General features: G+C 53.8%; 1 protein-coding gene across 1 annotated transcript in view; it reads left to right on the top strand.

Annotated features, from left to right (window-relative positions):
* LOC137333850 (beta-2-syntrophin-like) overlaps nt 1-22,373 on the top strand; it is a 66,476-nt gene that overhangs the window by 16,811 nt on the left and 27,292 nt on the right. Inside the window, 4 exon segments of the mRNA XM_067998239.1 lie at nt 4,590-4,794; nt 12,552-12,747; nt 14,327-14,469; nt 15,228-15,424. Coding sequence (XP_067854340.1) covers nt 4,590-4,794; nt 12,552-12,747; nt 14,327-14,469; nt 15,228-15,424 — 741 coding nt within the window.

A 22,373-nucleotide genomic window follows, 5' to 3' on the forward strand; every position in this document is an offset into this window, starting at 1 on the left:
GCAGTGGGAGGCATTCAAGGGGGAGATTCAAAGGGTTCAGAGTAAACATGTTCCCATAAAGAAAAAAGGTGGGGCTGCCAAATCTAGAGCCCCCTGGATGACAAAGAGCATACAGGGTAAGATCAGGCAAAAAAGGGAAGCTTATGTCAGACACCAAGAGCTCAATTCTACAGAAAGCCTAGAGGAGTATAGAAAGTGCAGGGGATGAAATTATAAAGGAAATTAGGAAAGCAAAGAGAGGACATGAAAAAATATTGGCAAGTAAAATTAAGGAAAACCCAAAGATGTTTTATAAATACATAAAGAGCAAGAGAATAACTGAGGAAAGAGTAGGGCCTATTGGAGACCAAAAAGGTAATCTATGCGTAGAGGCGGAAGATGTGGGTGTGGTTCTTAATGAATACTTTGACCCTGTCTTCACAAAGGAGAGGGATGATGCAGGGAGTGAAGTTGAGGAGGAGTGTGAAATATTGGATGGGATAAACATAGTGAGAGAGGAAGTATTAAAGAGATTAACATCTTTGAAAGTGTATAAATCACCAGGCCCAGATGAAATGTATGCCAGGCTGTTAAAAGAAGCAAGGGAGCAAATAGCGGAGGCTCTGACCATCATTTTCCAATCCTCCCTGGATACAGGCGTGGTGCCGGAGGATTGGAGGACTGCTAATTTTGTACCGTTGTTTAAAAAGGGAAGAGAGGGACGGACTGAATAATTACAGGCCAGTCAGTCTAACCTCGGTGGTGGGCAAATTATTGGAATCAATTCTGAGGGACAGGATAAACTGTCACTTAGAAAAGCATGGATTAATCAAGGGCAGTCAGCATGGATTTGTTACAGGAAGGTCGTGTCTGATTAACTTGATTGAATTTTTTGAGCAGGTAACAAGGAGAGTCGATGAGCGTAATGCGTTTGATGTAGTCAAAAGCCCTGCTAAAATCCACGTAGACAAGATCCCACACGGCAGACTGGTCAAAGAAGTACAAGCCCATGGGATCCAAGGGAGAGTGGCAAGTTGGATCCAAAATTGGCTCAGTGGCAGGAAGCAAATGGTAATGGTCGACGGGTGTTTTTATAACTGGAAGGCTGTTTCCAGTGGGGTTCTGCAGGACTCAGTACTAGAACCCTTGCTTTTTGTGGTATATATTCATGATTTGGACTTAAATGTAGGGGGCATGATTAAGAAGTTTGCAGATGATTCAAAAATTGGCTGCATGGTTGATAGTGAGGAGGAAAGTTGTAGACTGCAGGAAGATATCAATGGACGAGTCAGGTGGGCAGAAAAGTGGCAAATGGAATTCAATCCTGAGAAGTGTGAGGTAAGGCGTTTGGGGAGGGCAAACAAGGCAAGGGAATACACAATAAATGGGAGGATACTGAGAGGTGTAGAGGAAGTGAGGGACCTTGGAGTGCATGTCCACAGATCCCTGAAGGTAGCAGGACAGGTAGATAAGGTGGTTAAGAAGGCATACGGGATACTTTCCTTTATTAGCCAAGGCATAGAATATAAGAGCAGGGAGGTTATGCTCGAACTGTTTAAAACACTAGGCCACAGCTTGAATACTGTGTACAGTTCTGGTCACCACAATACAGGAAAGATGTCATTGCACTAGGGAGGGTACAGAGGAGAATTATGAGGATGTTGCCAGGACTGGAGAATTTTAGCCATGAGGAAAGATTGGATAGGCTGGGTTGTTTTCTTTGGAACAGAGGAGGCTGAGGGGTGATTTAATTGAGGTGTACAAAATTATGAGGGGTCTGGATAGAGTGGATAGGGAGGACCTATTTCCCTTAACAGAGAGGTCAATAACTAGGTGGCATTGATTTAAAGTAATTGGTAGAAGGATTAGAGGGGAGCTGAGGAAAGTTTTTTTTCACCCAGAGGGTTGTGGGGGCCTGGAACTCTCTGCCTGAAAGGGTGGTAGAGGCAGAAACCCTCGACTCATTTAAAAAGTACTTGGATGTGCACTTGAATTGCCGTAACCTACAGGGCTATAGACCAAGGGCTGGAAAGTGGGTTTAGGCTGGGTGGCTCTTTTTTGACCGGCGTGGACACGATGGGCGGAATGGCCTCCTGTGCTATGAGATTTCTATGATTCTATATCCCTCACTCTACCGTTACCAACAAGCCAGGGGATCAACCCTGATTCAATGAGGAGTGTAGAAGAACATGCCAGGAGCAGCACCCAGGCATGCCTAAAAATGAGGTGTCAATCTGGTGAAGCTACAGCAAAGGACTATATGCATGCTAAACAGCAGAAGCAGCATGCTATAGTCAGTGCTAAGGGATTCCACAACCAACAGATCAGATCAAAGCTCTGCAGCCCTGCTACATCCAGTTGTGAATGGTGGTGGACAATTAAGCAACTAATGGGAGGAGGAGGCTCTGTAAACATCCCCATCCTCAATGATGGCAGAGCCCAGCATGTGAGTGCAAAAGACAAGGCTGAAGCATTTGCAACCATCTTCAGCCAGAAGTACCAAGTGGATGATCAGCCACCTCCCGATATCCCCACCATCACAGAAGCCAGTCTTCAGCCAATTCAATTCACTCCACGTGATATCAAGAAACGGCTGAGTGCACTGGATACAGCAAAGGCTATGGGCCCCCACAACATCCTGGCTGTAGTGCTGAAGACTTGTCCTCCAGAACTAGCCGCGCCTCTGGCCAAGCTGTTCCAGTGCATCTACAACACTGGCATCCACCTGACAGTGGAATATTGCCCAGGTTTGTCCTGTCCACAAAAAGCATTACAAATCCAAACTGGCCAATTACCGCCCCATCAGTCTACTCTCATCATCAGCAAATTGATGGAAGGTGTCATCGACAGTGCTATCAAGCGGCACTTACTTGCCAATAACCTGCTCACCGATGCTCAGTTTTGGATCCGCCAGGATCTCGGCTCCAGACCTCATTTCAGCCTAGTCCAAACATGGACAAAAGAGCCGCCGCCTTGAACCACTGCAGTCCGTGAAAGTCACACACCATCCCGACTTGGAAATATATCGCCGTTCTTTCATCGTCGCTGGGTCAAAATCCTGGAACTCCCTTCCTAACAGCACTCTGGGAGAACCTTCACCACACGGACTGCAGCGGTTCAAGGAGGCGGCTCACCACCACCTTCTCGAGGGCAATTAGGGATGGGCAATAAATGCTGACCTTGCCACCGATGTCACATCCCATGAATGAATAAAAAAAATGGTGTATGTCAGGTTAATTGTGTCTATTCGCATCAGTCACTTGGAATTATGACAAATGTAATTTTCGGTAATTTGGTTATTGTGGAGTTGAACGGTCACATTGTGCAGTACCATCTTTTTCAGAACTGCAGAATGTTTTTTTTGAATTCTTCATTCATTTAACATCCGTAAACAATTTTACAACACCAAGTTATAGTCCAGCAATTTTATTTTAAATTCACAAGCTTTCGGAGGCTACCTCCTTCGTCAGGTGAACGATGTGAAAATTTTCATTTTCACATCGTTCACCTGACGAAGGAGGTAGCCTCCGAAAGCTTGTGAATTTAAAATAAAATTGCTGGACTATAACTTGGTGTTGTAAAATTGTTTACAATTGTCAACCCCAGTCCATCACCGGCATCTGCACATCACATTTAACATCCATGTGCTATTGGTGAATCCCTCCACCCCCCCCAATCCAGTGGGAGAAATCCTGCTGGTCACCGTGTTTTAACCTTTCACACCACCTCCAGCCGTGCTGACCTCCCTCAAGTTTTGTTCCAGGTGACTTTGCTATTTTCTTGTTCTTCCCCTCAGGCATGATTTTAGCTCATGTTAGAACTGCTGTATCTGGAATTTACTGGACCGGGAGAGGGCCTCCTTGCTCAGATATCTCTGGACTGAAGGATGTGAGCTCATACTGATCGTGGTTTGAGTTGCCGTGAGACTGATGGTCATCAACCTCCCAATCTGTTGTTTTGTCTTCCTCACCCAATAAGCTGTTGGTTCCCTTGATGTTGAGTATTGTAAATAAAGATTGAATGGCCGTTAACACCAAATACTGCTGGGTGGTTCTGTAGTTAATGAAGTCTGCACCACTTCATGCTTCAGTGGGTCCTCATTACAGTGTAAGTGAATCTGGGCGTGCAGGGGTGGAGAGAGGGGGCACAAATTTGTGGGTGGTTTTATTTTGTACTTCAGTATTCTCAAGTCAAAGAAAGTCAGGATCGAGATATCCGCAGAACATAACTAGAAATAGATATAGAAGTTACGAAAATGAGATTCACCTTATGCTGGGGGGTGGTGGTGAACAGGGGAGAAATCTGTCAAATAGGAAGGATTCAGACTCGATCTTTACTGGTCTACACTGTTAATGCACCATGTGCAGACTGTCCTCCACATCCCTACATTCTTCCCAAGCTAAGCAAGGGTGTGTCGATTTGGTTTTAATGCAGCATGCTTAACTGAGCAAGGAAAATTGGGTACTTGTAATGTAAACTTCCATAATAATTACTTGTCATTTTTCACATACCCACTGGTACAGTGTTGCTAGAATTGAGAACGAAGAGGTTTTGAGTGTTTGAAAACTTTGTTGGTTGCCCCTACATGACCTATGACCTTTCTCTTCCAGTCACTTACATCCAGGAAGTGACGCCATACTTTAAAAAGCCCTCGTTAATAGCAGACCTTGCGTGGGACAGTCTGACGCCTCAGTCTCCACGTCTGGGAGGCGATGACTCCAGTTCTCCAAACCACAGTGCCAAAGACCACAAGAGATTTCCGCTGAAGATGTGTTACGTGTCACGGAATCTGAGTGTTCCTGATCCGGAGAACAGGTGGAGTATTTAATCCCCATCAGTGGCCAAAAAATGCCAGCTTCGGTTGAGCCAGTGAAAAGAATAGAATTTCTGTTTGTCTGCGTGATAAGCTCCACGCTGCTTACTGTAACACTGATATACCCCGCGCCCCTCGCCGTAACGCTGGTGCCCCCCCGCGCCCCTCGCCGTAACGCTGGTGCCCCCTGCGCCCCTCGCCGTAACGCTGGTGCCCCCCCGCGCCCCTCGCCGTAACGCTGGTGCCCCCCCGCGCCCCTCGCCGTAACGCTGGTGCCCCCCCGCGCCCCTCGCCGTAACGCTGGTGCCCCCCCGCGCCCCTCGCCGTAACGCTGGTGCCCCCCGCGCCCCTCGCCGTAACGCTGGTGCCCCCCGCGCCCCTCGCCGTAACGCTGGTGCCCCCCGCGCCCCTCGCCGTAACGCTGGTGCCCCCCGCGCCCCTCGCCGTAACGCTGGTGCCCCCCGCGCCCCTCGCCGTAACGCTGGTGCCCCCCGCGCCCCTCGCCGTAACGCTGGTGCCCCCCGCGCCCCTCGCCGTAACGCTGGTGCCCCCCGCGCCCCTCGCCGTAACGCTGGTGCCCCCCGCGCCCCTCGCCGTAACGCTGGTGCCCCCCGCGCCCCTCGCCGTAACGCTGGTGCCCCCCGCGCCCCTCGCCGTAACGCTGGTGCCCCCCGCGCCCCTCGCCGTAACGCTGGTGCCCCCCGCGCCCCTCGCCGTAACGCTGGTGCCCCCCGCGCCCCTCGCCGTAACGCTGGTGCCCCCCGCGCCCCTCGCCGTAACGCTGGTGCCCCCCGCGCCCCTCGCCGTAACGCTGGTGCCCCCCGCGCCCCTCGCCGTAACGCTGGTGCCCCCCGCGCCCCTCGCCGTAACGCTGGTGCCCCCCGCCCCCCAACGCTGGTGCCCCCCGCCGCAACGCTGGTGCCCCCCGCGCCCCTCGCCGCAACGCTGGTGCGCCCCTCGCCGCAACGCTGGTGCCCCCCGCGCCCCTCGCCGCAACGCTCCCCGCCCTAACGCTGGTGCACCCCCCGCCCTAACGCTGGTGCACCCCCCGCCCTAACGCTGGTGCGCCGTTTGGGTTCCACCAGGACCACTCAGCTCCAGCCCTCATTACAGACTTGGTCCAAACATGGACAAAAGAGCTGAATTCCAGAGGTGAGTTAAGAGTGACTGCCCTTGACATGAAGGCAGCATTTGACCGAGTGTGGCACAAAGGAGCCCTTGTAAAATTGAAGTCAATGGGAATCAGGGGGAAAACTCTCCAGTGGCTGGAGTCATATAAATACTATGGCTACAAGAGCAGGTCAGAGGCTAGGTATTCTGCGGCGAGTGACTCACCTCCTGACTCCCCAAAGCCTTTCCACCATCTACAAGGCACAAGTCAGGAGTGTGATGGAATACTCTTCACTTGCCTGGATGAGTGCAGCTCCAACAACCCTCAAGAAGCTCGACACCATCCAGGACAAAGCAACCCATCCACCACCGTAAACATTCAATCCCTTTACCACTGGTGCAGTGTGCACCATCCACAGGATGCACTGCAGCAACTCGCCAAGGCTTCTTTGACAGCACCTCCCAAACCCGCGACCTATACCACCTAGAAGGACAAGGGCAGCAGGCACATGGGAACAACACCACCTGCACGTTCCCCTCCAAGTCACACACCGTCCTGACCTGGAAATATATCACCGTTCCTTCATCGTCGCTGGGTCAAAATCCTGGAATTCCCTTCCTAACAGCACTGTGGAAGAACCTTCACTGGTTGAAGAAGGTGGCTCACCACCACTTCTCAAGGGCAATTAGGGATGGGCAATAAATGCTGACCTTGCTAGCGACGCCCACATCCCATGAATGAATTTAAAAAATGATATACCCCACACCCCTCACTGTAACACTGATATACCCCACACCCCTCACTGTAACTCTGATATACCTCACACCCCTCATATACCTCATTGTAATACTCTGATATATACCTTACCTCTCACTGTAACATACTGATACATCCTCACTGCAGTGCTCTGATATACCCTATCTTGCCAACTATAACACTGCAGAATGCCTGTGCTTTTCATTATAACACACTCTAATATGCCCAAGGCCCTCATTGACACACACAGATACGCTCTTACTATAACACTCTGATATACCCCACACTGTAACACTTTCTGATATGTATTACTCTGATCCATTCTGTGCACCTCACTGGGTATTATTCTTGTGAATATTCACTGTACCCTTTCCATGGCTGGAATAAGCATTAATACAATGGGATGCTCAGAACTGCATGCAATACTCTACTTGTGGCCTCACCAAAGTTGTGTACAAATTGAGCATCACTTCCTTGCTTTATGTCCTGTGCCCCTATGGATAAAACACCCATTTGACTTCATTTGCGGTCTTGCCACTATATCATAACCCCATGTGGCAACTTGTGCCTGCAGCTCACCAACCTTATTTGTCACGCTCCGTGCATTTACACACATGCACTCTAAACCCGCCTTAGTCTGCTGTGCATTTCTCCCCTATCTGATCCCTCCTCTTTCTGGCCTACTCTTTATTCTAATGCTGTTTGTCTCTCCTAGATGCAAGATTAAATGTAAGAGATTTAGAACAGAAGTCAGGAGAAACTTCTTCACACGGAGTTGAGAGTCTGTGGAAGTCACTTCCAGGGTTAGTGGTTGAGGCAGAAACTGTCAACATTCAAGATTAGATTTGGAGAGGTGGATGAAGGAAAAGGTGATAAAGATATGGGCATAGGGAGGGGGGTGGTAAATGTGACTGGGCCTATCTGGTCATGTGGAGGGTAAACACCAACACGGACTGGTTGGGCAAAATGGACTATTTCTGTGTTGTAACCTCATTGTATTATTTACACCAGTTGCTGGATGAGCATAGACCACAAAGTATTTTGCTCTGCTGCCAAATGTAATTTTAAAAAATGTTTAATGCCATACACCCCCTGATCTGTGTCCCGGCTTCCCCCGATATTCACCGCGTGCCCCGCTCCCCGTGATATTCACCGCGTGCCCCGCTCCCCGTGATATTCACCGCGTGCCCCGCTCCCCGTGATATTCACCGCGTGCCCCGCTCCCCGTGATATTCGCCGCGTGCCCCGCTCCCCGTGATATTCGCCGCGTGCCCCGCTCCCCGTGATATTCGCCGCGTGCCCCGCTCCCCGTGATATTCGCCGCGTGCCCCGCTCCCCGTGATATTCTCCGCGTGCCCCGCTCCCCGTGATATTCTCCGCGTGCCCCGCTCCCCGTGATATTCTCCGCGTGCCCCGCTCCCCGTGATATTCTCCGCGTGCCCCGCTCCCCGTGATATTCGCCGCGTGCCCCGCTCCCCGTGATATTCGCCGCGTGCCCCGCTCCCCGTGATATTCGCCGCGTGCCCCGCTCCCCGTGATATTCGCCGCGTGCCCCGCTCCCCGTGATATTCGCCGCGTGCCCCGCTCCCCGTGATATTCGCCGCGTGCCCCGCTCCCCGTGATATTCGCCGCGTGCCCCGCTCCCCGTGATATTCGCCGCGTGCCCCGCTCCCCGTGATATTCGCCGCGTGCCCCGCTCCCCGTGATATTCGCCGCGTGCCCCGCTCCCCGTGATATTCGCCGCGTGCCCCGCTCCCCGTGATATTCGCCGCGTGCCCCGCTCCCCGTGATATTCGCCGCGTGCCCCGCTCCCCGTGATATTCGCCGCGTGCCCCGCTCCCCGTGATATTCGCCGCGTGCCCCGCTCCCCGTGATATTCGCCGCGTGCCCCGCTCCCCGTGATATTCGCCGCGTGCCCCGCTCCCCGTGATATTCGCCGCGTGCCCCGCTCCCCGTGATATTCGCCGCGTGCCCCGCTCCCCGTGATATTCGCCGCGTGCCCCGCTCCCCGTGATATTCGCCGCGTGCCCCGCTCCCCGTGATATTCGCCGCGTGCCCCGCTCCCCGTGATATTCGCCGCGTGCCCCGCTCCCCGTGATATTCGCCGCGTGCCCCGCTCCCCGTGATATTCGCCGCGTGCCCCGCTCCCCGTGATATTCGCCGCGTGCCCCGCTCCCCGTGATATTCGCCGCGTGCCCCGCTCCCCGTGATATTCGCCGCGTGCCCCGCTCCCCGTGATATTCGCCGCGTGCCCCGCTCCCCGTGATATTCGCCGCGTGCCCCGCTCCCCGTGATATTCGCCGCGTGCCCCGCTCCCCGTGATATTCGCCGCGTGCCCCGCTCCCCGTGATATTCGCCGCGTGCCCCGCTCCCCGTGATATTCGCCGCGTGCCCCGCTCCCCGTGATATTCGCCGCGTGCCCCGCTCCCCGTGATATTCGCCGCGTGCCCCGCTCCCCGTGATATTCGCCGCGTGCCCCGCTCCCCGTGATATTCGCCGCGTGCCCCGCTCCCCGTGATATTCGCCGCGTGCCCCGCTCCCCGTGATATTCGCCGCGTGCCCCGCTCCCCGTGATATTCGCCGCGTGCCCCGCTCCCCGTGATATTCGCCGCGTGCCCCGCTCCCCGTGATATTCGCCGCGTGCCCCGCTCCCCGTGATATTCGCCGCGTGCCCCGCTCCCCGTGATATTCGCCGCGTGCCCCGCTCCCCGTGATATTCGCCGCGTGCCCCGCTCCCCGTGATATTCGCCGCGTGCCCCGCTCCCCGTGATATTCGCCGCGTGCCCCGCTCCCCGTGATATTCGCCGCGTGCCCCGCTCCCCGTGATATTCGCCGCGTGCCCCGCTCCCCCCGATATTCGCCGCGTGCCCCGCTCCCCCCGATATTCGCCGCGTGCCCCGCTCCCCCCGATATTCGCCGCGTGCCCCGCTCCCCGTGAGATTCGCTGCGTGCCCCGCTCCCCCCGTGAGATTCGCCGCGTGCCCCGCTCCCCCCGTGAGATTCGCCGCGTGCCCCGCTCCCCCCGTGAGATTCGCCGCGTGCCCCGCTCCCCCCGTGAGATTCGCCGCGTGCCCCGCTCCCCCCGTGAGATTCGCCGCGTGCCCCGCTCCCCCCGTGAGATTCGCCGCGTGCCCCGCTCCCCCCGTGAGATTCGCCGCGTGCCCCGCTCCCCCCGTGAGATTCGCCGCGTGCCCCGCTCCCCCCGTGAGATTCGCCGCGTGCCCCGCTCCCCCCGTGAGATTCGCCGCGTGCCCCGCTCCCCCCGTGAGATTCGCCGCGTGCCCCGCTCCCCCCGTGAGATTCGCCGCGTGCCCCGCTCCCCCCGTGAGATTCGCCGCGTGCCCCGCTCCCCCCGTGAGATTCGCCGCGTGCCCCGCTCCCCCCGTGAGATTCGCCGCGTGCCCCGCTCCCCCCGTGAGATTCGCCGCGTGCCCCGCTCCCCCCGTGAGATTCGCCGCGTGCCCCGCTCCCCCCGTGAGATTCGCCGCGTGCCCCGCTCCCCCCGTGAGATTCGCCGCGTGCCCCGCTCCCCCCGTGAGATTCGCCGCGTGCCCCGCTCCCCCCGTGAGATTCGCCGCGTGCCCCGCTCCCCCCGTGAGATTCGCCGCGTGCCCCGCTCCCCCCGTGAGATTCGCCGCGTGCCCCGCTCCCCCCGTGAGATTCGCCGCGTGCCCCGCTCCCCCCGTGAGATTCGCCGCGTGCCCCGCTCCCCCCGTGAGATTCGCCGCGTGCCCCGCTCCCCCCGTGAGATTCGCCGCGTGCCCCGCTCCCCCCGTGAGATTCGCCGCGTGCCCCGCTCCCCCCGTGAGATTCGCCGCGTGCCCCGCTCCCCCCGTGAGATTCGCCGCGTGCCCCGCTCCCCCCGTGAGATTCGCCGCGTGCCCCGCTCCCCCCGTGAGATTCGCCGCGTGCCCCGCTCCCCCCGTGAGATTCGCCGCGTGCCCCGCTCCCCCCGTGAGATTCGCCGCGTGCCCCGCTCCCCCCGTGAGATTCGCCGCGTGCCCCGCTCCCCCCGTGAGATTCGCCGCGTGCCCCGCTCCCCCCGTGAGATTCGCCGCGTGCCCCGCTCCCCCCGTGAGATTCGCCGCGTGCCCCGCTCCCCCCGTGAGATTCGCCGCGTGCCCCGCTCCCCCCGTGAGATTCGCCGCGTGCCCCGCTCCCCCCGTGAGATTCGCCGCGTGCCCCGCTCCCCCCGTGAGATTCGCCGCGTGCCCCGCTCCCCCCGTGAGATTCGCCGCGTGCCCCGCTCCCCCCGTGAGATTCGCCGCGCGCCCCGCTCCCCCCGTGAGATTCGCCGCGTGCCCCGCTCCCCCCGTGAGATTCGCCGCGTGCCCCGCTCCCCCCGATATTCGCCACGTGCCCCGCTCCCCCCGTGAGATTCGCCGCGTGCCCCGCTCCCCCCGTGAGATTCGCCGCGTGCCCCGTTCCCCCCGTGAGATTCGCCGCGTGCCCCGCTCCCCCCGTGAGATTCGCCGCGTGCCCCGCTCCCCCCGTGAGATTCGCCGCGTGCCCCGCTCCCCCCGTGAGATTCGCCGCGTGCCCCGCTCCCCCCGTGAGATTCGCCGCGTGCCCCGCTCCCCGTGAGATTCGCCGCGTGCCCCGCTCCCCGTGAGATTCGCCGCGTGCCCCGCTCCCCGTGAGATTCGCCGCCTGCCCTGCTCCCCGTGAGATTCGCCGCGTGCCCTGCTCCCCGTGAGATTCGCCGCGTGCCCTGCTCCCCGTGAGATTCGCCGCGTGCCCTGCTCCCCGTGAGATTCGCCGCGTGCCCTGCTCCCCGTGAGATTCGCCGCGTGCCCTGCTCCCCGTGAGATTCGCCGCGTGCCCTGCTCCCCGTGAGATTCGCCGCGTGCCCTGCTCCCCGTGAGATTCGCCGCGTGCCCTGCTCCCCGTGAGATTCGCCGCGTGCCCTGCTCCCCGTGAGATTCGCCGCGTGCCCTGCTCCCCGTGAGATTCGCCGCGTGCCCAGCTCCCCGTGAGATTCGCCGCGTGCCCTGCTCCCCGTGAGATTCGCCGCGTGCCCTGCTCCCCGTGAGATTCGCCGCGTGCCCTGCTCCCCGTGAGATTCGCCGCGTGCCCTGCTCCCCGTGAGATTCGCCGCGTGCCCTGCTCCCCGTGAGATTCGCCGCGTGCCCTGCTCCCCGTGAGATTCGCCGCGTGCCCTGCCCCCCGTGAGATTCGCCGCGTGCCCTGCCCCCCGTGCGATTCGCCGCGTGCCCTGCCCCCCGTGCGATTCGCCGCGTGCCCTGCCCCCCGTGCGATTCGCCGCGTGCCCTGCCCCCCGTGCGATTCGCCGCGTGCCCTGCCCCCCGTGCGATTCGCCGCGTGCCCTGCCCCCCGTGCGATTCGCCGCGTGCCCTGCCCCCCGTGCGATTCGCCGCGTGCCCTGCCCCCCGTGCGATTCGCCGCGTGCCCTGCCCCCCGTGCGATTCGCCGCGTGCCCTGCCCCCCGTGCGATTCGCCGCGTGCCCTGCCCCCCGTGCGATTCGCCGCGTGCCCTGCCCCCCGTGCGATTCGCCGCGTGCCCTGCCCCCCGTGATCTGTGTTCTTTTCCCCCTGATATTAACAATGTGCCCTCTTTCCCCCCGATATTCGCCGTGTGCCGTGCTCCCCTGACCTATGCCGTCTCGCCCCCCCGATATTCGCCTTGTACCATGCAACCCCTGATATCTGCCGTGTGACCTGCTGCCCCCCCCCCCCGGTATTCGCCGTCCGCCCTGCTCCCCCCGATCTGTGCCCTGCTTCCCCGATATTCGCCGTGTGCCCTTGTTTCTCGTATATTTGCAGCTCCGCCTTGTCCCTGTGATATTATTGCTTTAAATTGTTTTTGATCACAAAGGATAGGTCACTGCTTCCTGGTGCTGATTCTCTGTTCTCCATGTGTTGTCCACACAGGTTGTTTGAACTACACTCCCCTGATGGCAGGCATGCAATCATTCTGCGGAGCAAAGACGCTGTTACCGCACATGCGTGGTTCACGGCGATACATGCGAGTATCTCGGCGCTGATGCCTCAGGCAGTGTCGGAGCTGAATGGGCTGCTCGGCCCCAATGCCAGGACGATACAACACCTCGGCTGGCTGGCTGAACAGGTAGAAAGTCCTCACCACTGAAATCGCGTTAGTTATTGGGCGTCAGAGCAAACCTCTCTGAGGCACACTGTGTTTTCATAGAATGGTTACAACACAGAAGGCGGCCATTTGGCCCATTGAGCCTGTGCCAGCTCTTTGTAAGAGCAATCCAGTTAGTCCCATTCCCCCGCTCTTTCCCTGTGGCCCTGCAATTTTTTTCCCTTTAAATATTTATCCAATTCCTTTTTGAAAGCCACGATTGAATCTGCCTCCACCGCCCTTTCAGGCAGAGCATTCCAGATCATAATTACTCGCTGCGTAAGAAGTTTTTCCTCATCTCGCCTTTGGTTCTTTTGCCAATCACCTTAAATCTGTGTCCTCTGGTTCTCGACCCTTCCGCCAATGGGAACAGTTTCTCTTTATTTACTTTATCTAAACCCTTCATGATTTTGAACACTTCTATCAAATCTCCTCTCAACCTTCCCTGCTCTAAGGAGAACAACCCCAGCTGCTCAAGCATATCCAGTTTTGTTGAAGAATAGCCTAGTTATAGCTGTTGCTCAGTGTTTATGCCTTATGATTTGTGAACCTGTATAATCATTCCAGTAACCTGGAAACTCAGTGCAGGCTGAATTCATTCATCTTGCGTTATAATCTGGCTCAGGACTACCTTATGTTTCAGTTCAAAGTTACGCTGGTAAATGCACCATTTTGGGGGGAGGCTGAGATGACACGGGAGACTAATCCATTCAATAACAGCCGTCACCGGGGGTGGGAATGTGGCTGCAGCCCCCGGACCACGCCCGCACCTAGGCCCCCCGGACCGTGACCCCGGACCAAACTCTCTCACCTCGGCCCCCGGGACCGTGACCCCGGACCAAACTCTCTCACCTCGGCCCCCGGGACCGTGACCCCGGACCAAACTCTCTCACCTCGGCCCCCGGGACCATGACCCCGGACCAAACTCTCTCACCTCGGCCCCCGGGACCGTGACCCCGGACCAAACTCTCACCTCGGCCCCCGGGACCGTGACCCCGGACCAAACTCTCTCACCTCGGCGCCTGTGACCCCCGTACCGCACACCACACCTCCACTGTAGCTGTCTGTGTCGGCTGTGTTCATTTCTGCTCTCTCTGCATGGGGGTTCAGTGAGGAGCGGGGATCGGAGGGCGTGGGGGAGATGTTCTGTGCCCCGGGGGGTTTGGGGCCGCAGTGACCATTGGGGGCACGGGTGGGGTCGGTGCCTTTGGTGTCGGAGGGTCGGTGCCCTGGGGGGCGCGGTGCCCTGGGTGTCGAGGGGGTCGGTGCCTTGGGGTTTGGGGGCTCAGTGCCCTGAGTGTCGGAGCATATGGGAGGGGGAGGCGTGGTGCCCCTGGGGGTCGGGAAGGGGCGCGGTGCCCCTGGGGGTCGGGAAGGGGCGCGGTGCCCCTGGGGGTCGGGAGGGGGCGCGGTGCCCCCGGGGGTCGGAGAGGGGATTGGTGCACTTGGGGTCGGAGGGCAGTGGGGGGGAAGTCTGTGCCCCTGGGGGTCAGGGGTGTTGGTGCCCCGGGGGTCTCAGTGCTTGTGAAGTTATGGGATTTCTCTTTTCTTTGTGCTGTAGCTGAAAGTTGATGGCGGGAGGCAGCACTGGAAGCCGGTGGTTGTCGTCCTTACCGATAAAGACATGCTGCTTTACGACAGCGTGCCGTGGAACCGAGACCTGTGGGCGTCGCCCTCCCAAAGCCACCCGCTACTGGCAACCAGGTACAAACTCTGCCGTCCTGGGTGGTGGGAAGCTGTGGCTGCATCTCACTGAGAAAACCCCAATCTCCTGTGCGGCTTGAATACAGAAGTGAAGTACTTCCTTTCAGCATTTACCAATGAAAAAGTTGTGACATTCACATCAACAAAAGGCTTTAACTGGGAATAAAGCGGAAATAAATTTTTCCATCAAGGTCTCGGCCTGTAGCCGCTCAGAGCCTGCCATTTTGCAAGTTAAACACTGGGTAGGTTAGTGTATGTTTTTCGGGGGGAGGAGATAGCAAAACGTAAATAAATCTTATGCAGCTAACGAGCACCTGAGTTAACAGCTACAGTTCTGGTCTGTTGAGGTATTTGGATTGGTCCGTGCAATACTCAATTCCAGAACCTCCGTCAGACTAGTGTCCTGGTAAAAATCCACATAAGCATTACAAGTGCAGGGGCAGTGACGGGGTCTTGCAGCTGGAGGGAGTGGAGTGAATCATGCCTCAGATAAAGATGCGGGAATCAGTCTCTTTGGGAGGAGGGTCTTGGCAGCGACTTAAGGCAGCTGCTTCCCAACTCTCCCAGTACTGCTGATTTTATGTTCAAGCACTTTGGCCTGAGATTGTGAGTGTTGAGATGAGTGAGGAGCACAGGCATGTGCTTTTATTGACACAGGACTGATGGGGGAGTCAGTATTCCTGCGAATCTGGTACAGTTCTCGTGATCTAATTCTCTGCCTTGCTGATTGTCCCTTTTTCCTCCGCTTTGTTATTCAGGTTAGTTCACTCTGGGTCAGCGCGAGGATCCCCAACCATTAGTTCAGAGCTGATGTTTGCCACACGGACAGGGTCACGACAAGGCATTGAGATGCATGTCTTCCGTGTAGAGACTCACCGTGACCTGTCGTCGTGGACACGGATGCTGGTTCAAGGCTGCCATGGTGCGTCGGAGCTGATTAAGGAGGTGACGTTGGGTACGTGTTCAGTATGGTGATAGCAGCGTGTTTCGTCGGCAGTGCAGAAGCGTTGGGTGTGTTCTTCTGTTGTCATGTGGCACAAGGGGCAGCATGCTGGTTTGGAGCATGCCATTTCTGCAGGTACATTGCTGAGAGCTAGAAGTAGTCAATGGAGGCTTCACTTAAATGAGTTATTCTGAGCTGTTCCTGTGCACACCTACAGCGTGCGTTGCAAGCAGCCCTCAAAGCAGAACAGGCTCGAGGGGCTGAATGGCCTACTCCTATTCCCATGGAGATCCTGGAGCAGGCTGCCTCTGTGTCCCCTTAGTCCAGGAACAAAGCTGGAAGAAATAACCTGCTTTATTTTGATGTGTGACAGTGCAGTGACCCTTACTATATAGGTATTTAAAAATATATATTTTTATATATCCCAATAAATCTTTCTGATGCTAATATTTTTCAGTGTACAGTAATGAAGCTTCTTAACCCTTTGAAGACTAGTATTTCAGTATGTGAATACAAACTTTAATGGCTTGTGTCTGGACAATTTGTGGCATTCTCATTTCATTTGAGCGAAGTTTAATATCAGTTTAAGAAACTTTCTTCAATTGATATATTTATCTGAGGAACATAGGAACAGGAGTAGGCCATTCAGCTCCTCGTGCCTGCTCCGCCATTTGATAAGATCATGGCTGATCTGTGATCTAACTCCATATACCTGCCTTTGGCCCATATCCCTTAATACCTTTGATTGCCAAGAAGCTATCTATCTCAGATTTAAATTTAGCAATTGAGCTAGTATCAATTGCCGTTTGCGGAAGAGAGTTCCAAACTTCTACCACCCTTTGTGTGTAGAAATGTTTTCTAATCTCGCTCCTGAAAGGTCTGGCTCTAATTTTTAGACTGTGCCCCCTACTCCTAGGATCCCCAACCAGCGGAAATAGTTTCTCTCTATCCACCCTATCTGTTCCCCTTAATATCTTATAAACTTCGATCAGATCACCCCTTAACCTTCTAAACTCCAGAGAATACAACCCCAATTTGTGTAATCTCTCCTCGTAACTTAACCCTTGAAGTCCGGGTATCATTCTAGTAAACCTATGCTGCACTCCCTCCAAGGCCAATATGTCCTTCCGAAGGTGCGGTGCCCAGAACTGCTCACAGTACTCCAGGTGCGGTCTAACCAGGGTTTTGTATAGCTGCAGCATAACTTCTGCCCCCTTGTACTCTAGTCCTCTGGATATAAAGGCCAACATTCCATTTGCCTTCTTGATTATTTTCTGCACCTGTTCATGACACTTCAATGATCGATGCACCTGAACCCCTAAGTCCCTTTGGACATCCACTGTTTATAACTTTTTACCATTTAGAAAGTACCCTGTACTATCCTTTTTTGATCCAAAGTGGATGACCTCACATTTGTCTACTTTGAATTCCATTTGCCACAGTTTTGCCCATTCACCTAATCTATCAATATCCCTTTGTAATTTTATGTTTTCATCTCCACTGCTTACAATGCCACCAATCTTTGTGTCATCGGCAAACTTAGATATGAGACTTTCTATGCCTTCATCTAAGTCGTTAATAAATATTGCGAGACTCCACTAGTCACATCCTGCCAATGTGAGTACCTTCCCATTATCCCTACTCTCTGTCGCCTTTCGCTCAGCCAACTTCCCAACCAAGTCTGTACTTTTCCCTCGATTCCATGGGCTTCTATCTTAGCCAACGGTCTCTTATGTGGGACCTTATCAAATGCCTTCTGGAAGTCCATATAAATAACATCCATTGACATTCCCCTCTTCACTACTTTAGTCACCTCTTCAAAAAATTCAATCAGGTTTGTCAGGCACGACCTACCTTTCACAAATCCATGCTGGCTCTCTCTGATTAACTGAAAATTCTCGAGGTGTTCAGTCACCCTATCCTTAATTATGGACTCCAGCATTTTCCCCACAACAGATGTTAGGCTAACTGGTCTATAATTCCCTGGTTTCCCTCTCTCTCCTTTCTTAAAAAGCGGAGTGACATGTGCAATTTTCCAATCCAGAGGGACAGTTCCTGAATCTAGAGAACTTTGAAAGATTATAGTTAGGGCATCTGCAATGTGCTCACCAACTTCCTTTAAAACCCTGGGATGGAAACTATCTGGCCCTGGGGATTTGTCACTCTTTAGTGCTATTATTTTCTTCATTACTGTTGCTTTACTTATGTTAATTTTATCGAGTCCCTGTCCCCGATTCAATATTAGTTTTCTTGGGATTTCCGGCATGTTATCCTCTTTTTCTACTGTAAATACTGACGCAAAGTAATTGTTCAACATGTCCGCCATTTCCCCATTGTCAATGACAATATCCCCACTTTCAGTTTTTAAGGGGCCAACACTGCTTCTGACCACCCTCTTTTTCCTAATATAACTATAAAAGTTCTTCGTATTGGTTTTGATATCCCTTGCAAGTCTCTTTTCATACTCTCTTTTTGTAGCTCTTACTGTCTGTTTTGTGACCCTTTGTTGATCTTTGTATCTTTCCCATTCGCCAGGATCTGTGCCATTTTTTGCCTTTTTGTATGGGGGAGTCTTATACTGTCCCTTACCTCTTTAGTTTTCCATGGCTGTTTTTTTTGGCAAGTAGAGTTCTTGCCCCTCGGGTATAAACTGGTTCTGTATCATGTTAAATGTTTCTTTAAACATTTCCCACTGATCATCAGTTGTTTTACCCATTAACAGATTTGCCCAGTTTACTGTGGACAGTCTGTCTCATCCCTTTGAAGTCGGCCTTACCCAAGTCTAGAATCTTAGCAGCTGATTCACTTTTTTCCCTTTCAAACACTACCTTGAACTCAAGCTTGTTATGATCGCTATTGGATAGATGTTCACATACAGTTAAGCCGTTAACTAAATCTGGTTCATTACTCATTACTAAATCTAGTGTGGCTTGCCCCCTTGTTGCCTCTAGGACATACTGCTGTAGAAAACTATCCCGGACACACTCAAGAAATTCACTACCTTTCTGACAGTTGTTAGTCTGCTTTTCCCAATCTATGTGAAGGTTAAAGTCCCCCATTAAGACCACTATGCCTTTCTTACACGCTTGTCTAATCTCTGCATTTATACAATTTAGCACTTCAGAGCTGCTGCCAGGGGTCCTATACACAACTCCCACTATAGTCTTAGATCCTTTCCTATTTCTCAATTCAACCCATAAGGTCTCTGTTGGCTGCTTACCTCTCGTTATATCCTCCTTTATCATTGAAGTGATTTCATCTCTAATCATTAAGGCTACTCCTCCCCCTCTTCCATTTTCCCTATCTCTCCTGTAGACCTTATAACCTGGTATATTTAGTTCCCAATCCTGACCATCCTGCAGCCATGTCTCAGTAATAGCTTTCATGTCATACCCTCCAATTTGAATTTGAACTGGTAGTTCATTTAATTTATTCCTTATTCTCCGTGCGTTTGTATATGGAACTCTTAGTTGGGCCACACACCCTAGCCTGACCTTCAGCTTTGATGCTGGGTTAATTGCCTTACGCCTTCTAGTTTTTACTTTATCTGTCGTGCCTAAAGTACACTTTCTTTCCGCTGCTCTACGCTTTTCCCTTTCCCTTTCACTTGTTCTTGAACAACTGTTTGTACTATTTGTATTGTAAATTTCCCCTGGGTGTTGCCCTCTCTTGCTGCTCTCAACTTTACTCCCTTCTGACTCCCCGCTCAGGTTCCCATCCCCCTGCTACTTTAGTTTAATCCTTCCCCAACAGCACTAGCAAACACCCCCGCGAGGACATTGGTCCCGGTCCTGCTCGGGTGTAACCCGTCCCGCTTGTACAGGTCCCACCTTCCCCAGAACCGGTCCCAATGTCCCAGGAATCTAAATCCCTCCCTCCTGCACCATCCCTGCAGCCACGCATTCATCCGGTCTATTCTCCTGTTCCTACACTCACTAGCATGTGGCATTGGGAGTAATCCTGAGATCACTACCTTTGAAGTCCTGCTTTTTAATTTATCTCCTAACTCCTTAAATTCACCCTGCAGGACCTCATCCCTTTTTTTACCTATGTCGTTGGTACCGATATGGACCACGACTACTGGCTGTTCACCCTCCCCCTCCAGAATGTCCTGCAGTCGCTCCGCAACTTCCTTGACCCTAGCACCAGGGAGGCAACATACCATCCTGGAGTCATGTTTGCAGCCACAGAAACGCCTATTTGTTCCCCTGACAATTGAATCCCCTATCACTATTGCCCTGCCTCTCTTATTCCTCCCCTCCTGTGCAGCAGAGCCACCTGTGGTGCCACGAACTTGGCTCTTGCTGCTTTCCCCTGATCAGCCATCTCCCCCAACAGTATCCAAAGCGGTATTTCTGTTTGAGAGGGAGACGGCCCCAGGGGACTCCTTCTCGACCTGCCTAGTCCTTTTACTCTGCCTGGCGGTCACCCATTTCCTTTCTGCCTGTGTAATCTTTACCTGCGGTGTGACCACCTCACTGAACATGCTATCCACGATAGTCTCAGCATCACAGATGCTCCACAGCAAATTCACCCGCAGTTCCAGCTCCGAAATGCGATTAGCCAGTAGCTGCAGCTGGACACACATCCTGCACACAAGGTCGCAAGGGACACTGGTAAGGTCCATGACTTCCCACATAGTGCAGGAGGAGCATATCACGAGTGCGAGCTGTGCTGTTATGACTTGCCTTAGATTTATACTTTTTAAAAAAATTTTTTATTCGTTCACGGGATGTGGGCGTCGCTGGCAAGGCCGGCATTTATTGCCCATCCCTAATTGCCCTCGAGAAGGTGGTGGTGAGCCGCCTTCTTGAACCGCTGCAGTCCGTGTGGTGACGGTTCTCCCACAGTGCTGTTAGGAAGGGAGTTCCAGGATTTTGACCCAGCGACAATGAAGGAACGGCGATATATTTCCAAGTCGGGATGGTGTGTGACTTGGAAGGGAACGTGCAGGTGGTGTTGTTCCCATGCGCCTGCTGCCCTTGTCCTTCTAGGTGGTAGAGGTCGCGGGTTTGGGAGGTGCTGTCGAAGAAGCCTTGGCGAGTTGCTGCAGTGCATCCTGTGGATGGTGCAGACTGCAGCCACAGTGCGCCGGTGGTGAAGGGAGTGAATGTTTAGGGTGGTGGATGGGGTGCCAATCAAGCGGGCTGCTTTATCTTGGATGGTGTCGAGCTTCTTGAGTGTTGTTGGAGCTGCACTCATCCAGGCAAGTGGAGAGTATTCCATCACACTCCTGACTTGTGCCTTGTAGATGGTGGAAAGGCTTTGGGGAGTCAGGAGGTGAGTCACTCGCCGCAGAATACCCAGCCTCTGACCTGCTCTCGTAGCCACAGTATTTATATGGCTGGTCCAGTTAAGTTTCTGGTCAATGGTGACCCCAAGGATGTTGATGGTGGGGGATTCGGCGATGGTAATGCCGTTGAATGTCAAGGGGAGGTGGTTAGACTCTCTCTTGTTGGAGATGGTCATTGCCTGGCACTTATCTGGCGCGAATGTTACTTGCCACTTATGAGCCCAAGCCTGGATGTTGTCCATGTCTTGCTGCATGCAGGCTCGGACTGCTTCATTATCTGAGGGGTTGCGAATGGAACTGAACACTGTGCAGTCATCAGCGAACATCCCCATTTCTGACCTTATGATGGAGGGAAGGTCATTGATGAAGCAGCTGAAGATGGTTGGGCCTAGGACACTGCCCTGAGGAACTCCTGCAGCAATGCCCTGGGGCTGAGATGATTGGCCTCCAACAACCACTACCATCTTCCTTTGTGCTAGGTATGACTCCAGCCACTGGAGAGTTTTCCCCCTGATTCCCATTGACTTCAATTTTACTAGGGCTCCTTGGTGCCACACTCGGTCAAATGCTGCCTTGATGTCAAGGGCAGTCACTCTCTCACCTCACCTCTGGAATTCAGCTCTTTTGTCCATGTTTGGACCAAGGCTGTAATGAGGTCTGGAGCCGAGTGGTCCTGGCGGAACCCAAACTGAGCATCGGTGAGCAGGTTATTGGTGAGTAAGTGCCGCTTGATAGCACTGTCGACGACTGAAGGTAGATTACCCGGCTCTGGGATTCTATTTCCTTTGCTGGCTCTGTGCTTGTTAAATTGTCAGCGGTTCCTCTCCTCAGACACTGTCTCTCTTTCAAAACTGCTGTAATCAGCCACCACTTCAAAAATCACACCCTTGACCTTTCCATCCTCACCAATTACCATCCCATCCCATCCCCAACCTACCTTCCCTGTCTAAGATCAGTATGGGTGGAGATAAGAAATAACAAGGGACAGAAATCACTGGTGGGAGTAGTTTATAGGCCCCCTAACAATAGTTATACTGTTGAACAGACTATAAATCAAGAAACAAAGATAATACAATAATTGTGGGGGACATTAATCTTCATATAGACTGGACAAATCAAATTGGCAAAGGTAGTTCATGAAATGCATTCGAGACAGTTTCCTAGAACAATATGTCGTGGAACCAACCAGGGAACAGACTATTTTAGATCCTGTCTTGTATAATGAGACAGGGTTAATTAGTAATCTCATAGTAAAGGATCCTCTGGGGAAGAGTGATCATAATATGATAGAATTTCACATTGAGTTCGAGAGTGACATGCTGAAGTCCAAAACTAGAGTCTTAAACAAAGCGAATTCCATAGGTATGAGGGGTGAGTTGGCTAAGGTTGATTGGGAAATTAGATTCAAAGATGTGATGGTAGATAAGCAATGGCAAACATTTAAAGAAATATTTCGTAATGGAATGTTTATTCGTTGATAATTGAGAAATAAAAACTCCACGGGAAAAGTGATCCATCCGTGGCTAACTAAAGAAGTTAAGGATAGCATTAGATAGTATTATCAGCAAAGGTCCCGGCAGATTGGAAAACTGCTAATGTAACACCCTTATTTAAAAAGGGTAGTAGGCAGAAGGCTGGAAATTATAGACCAGTTAGCCTAACATCTGT

The sequence above is a fragment of the Heptranchias perlo genome, chromosome 16 (genome assembly GCF_035084215.1).
Source record: "Heptranchias perlo isolate sHepPer1 chromosome 16, sHepPer1.hap1, whole genome shotgun sequence".
Lineage (NCBI taxonomy): Eukaryota > Metazoa > Chordata > Chondrichthyes > Hexanchiformes > Hexanchidae > Heptranchias > Heptranchias perlo.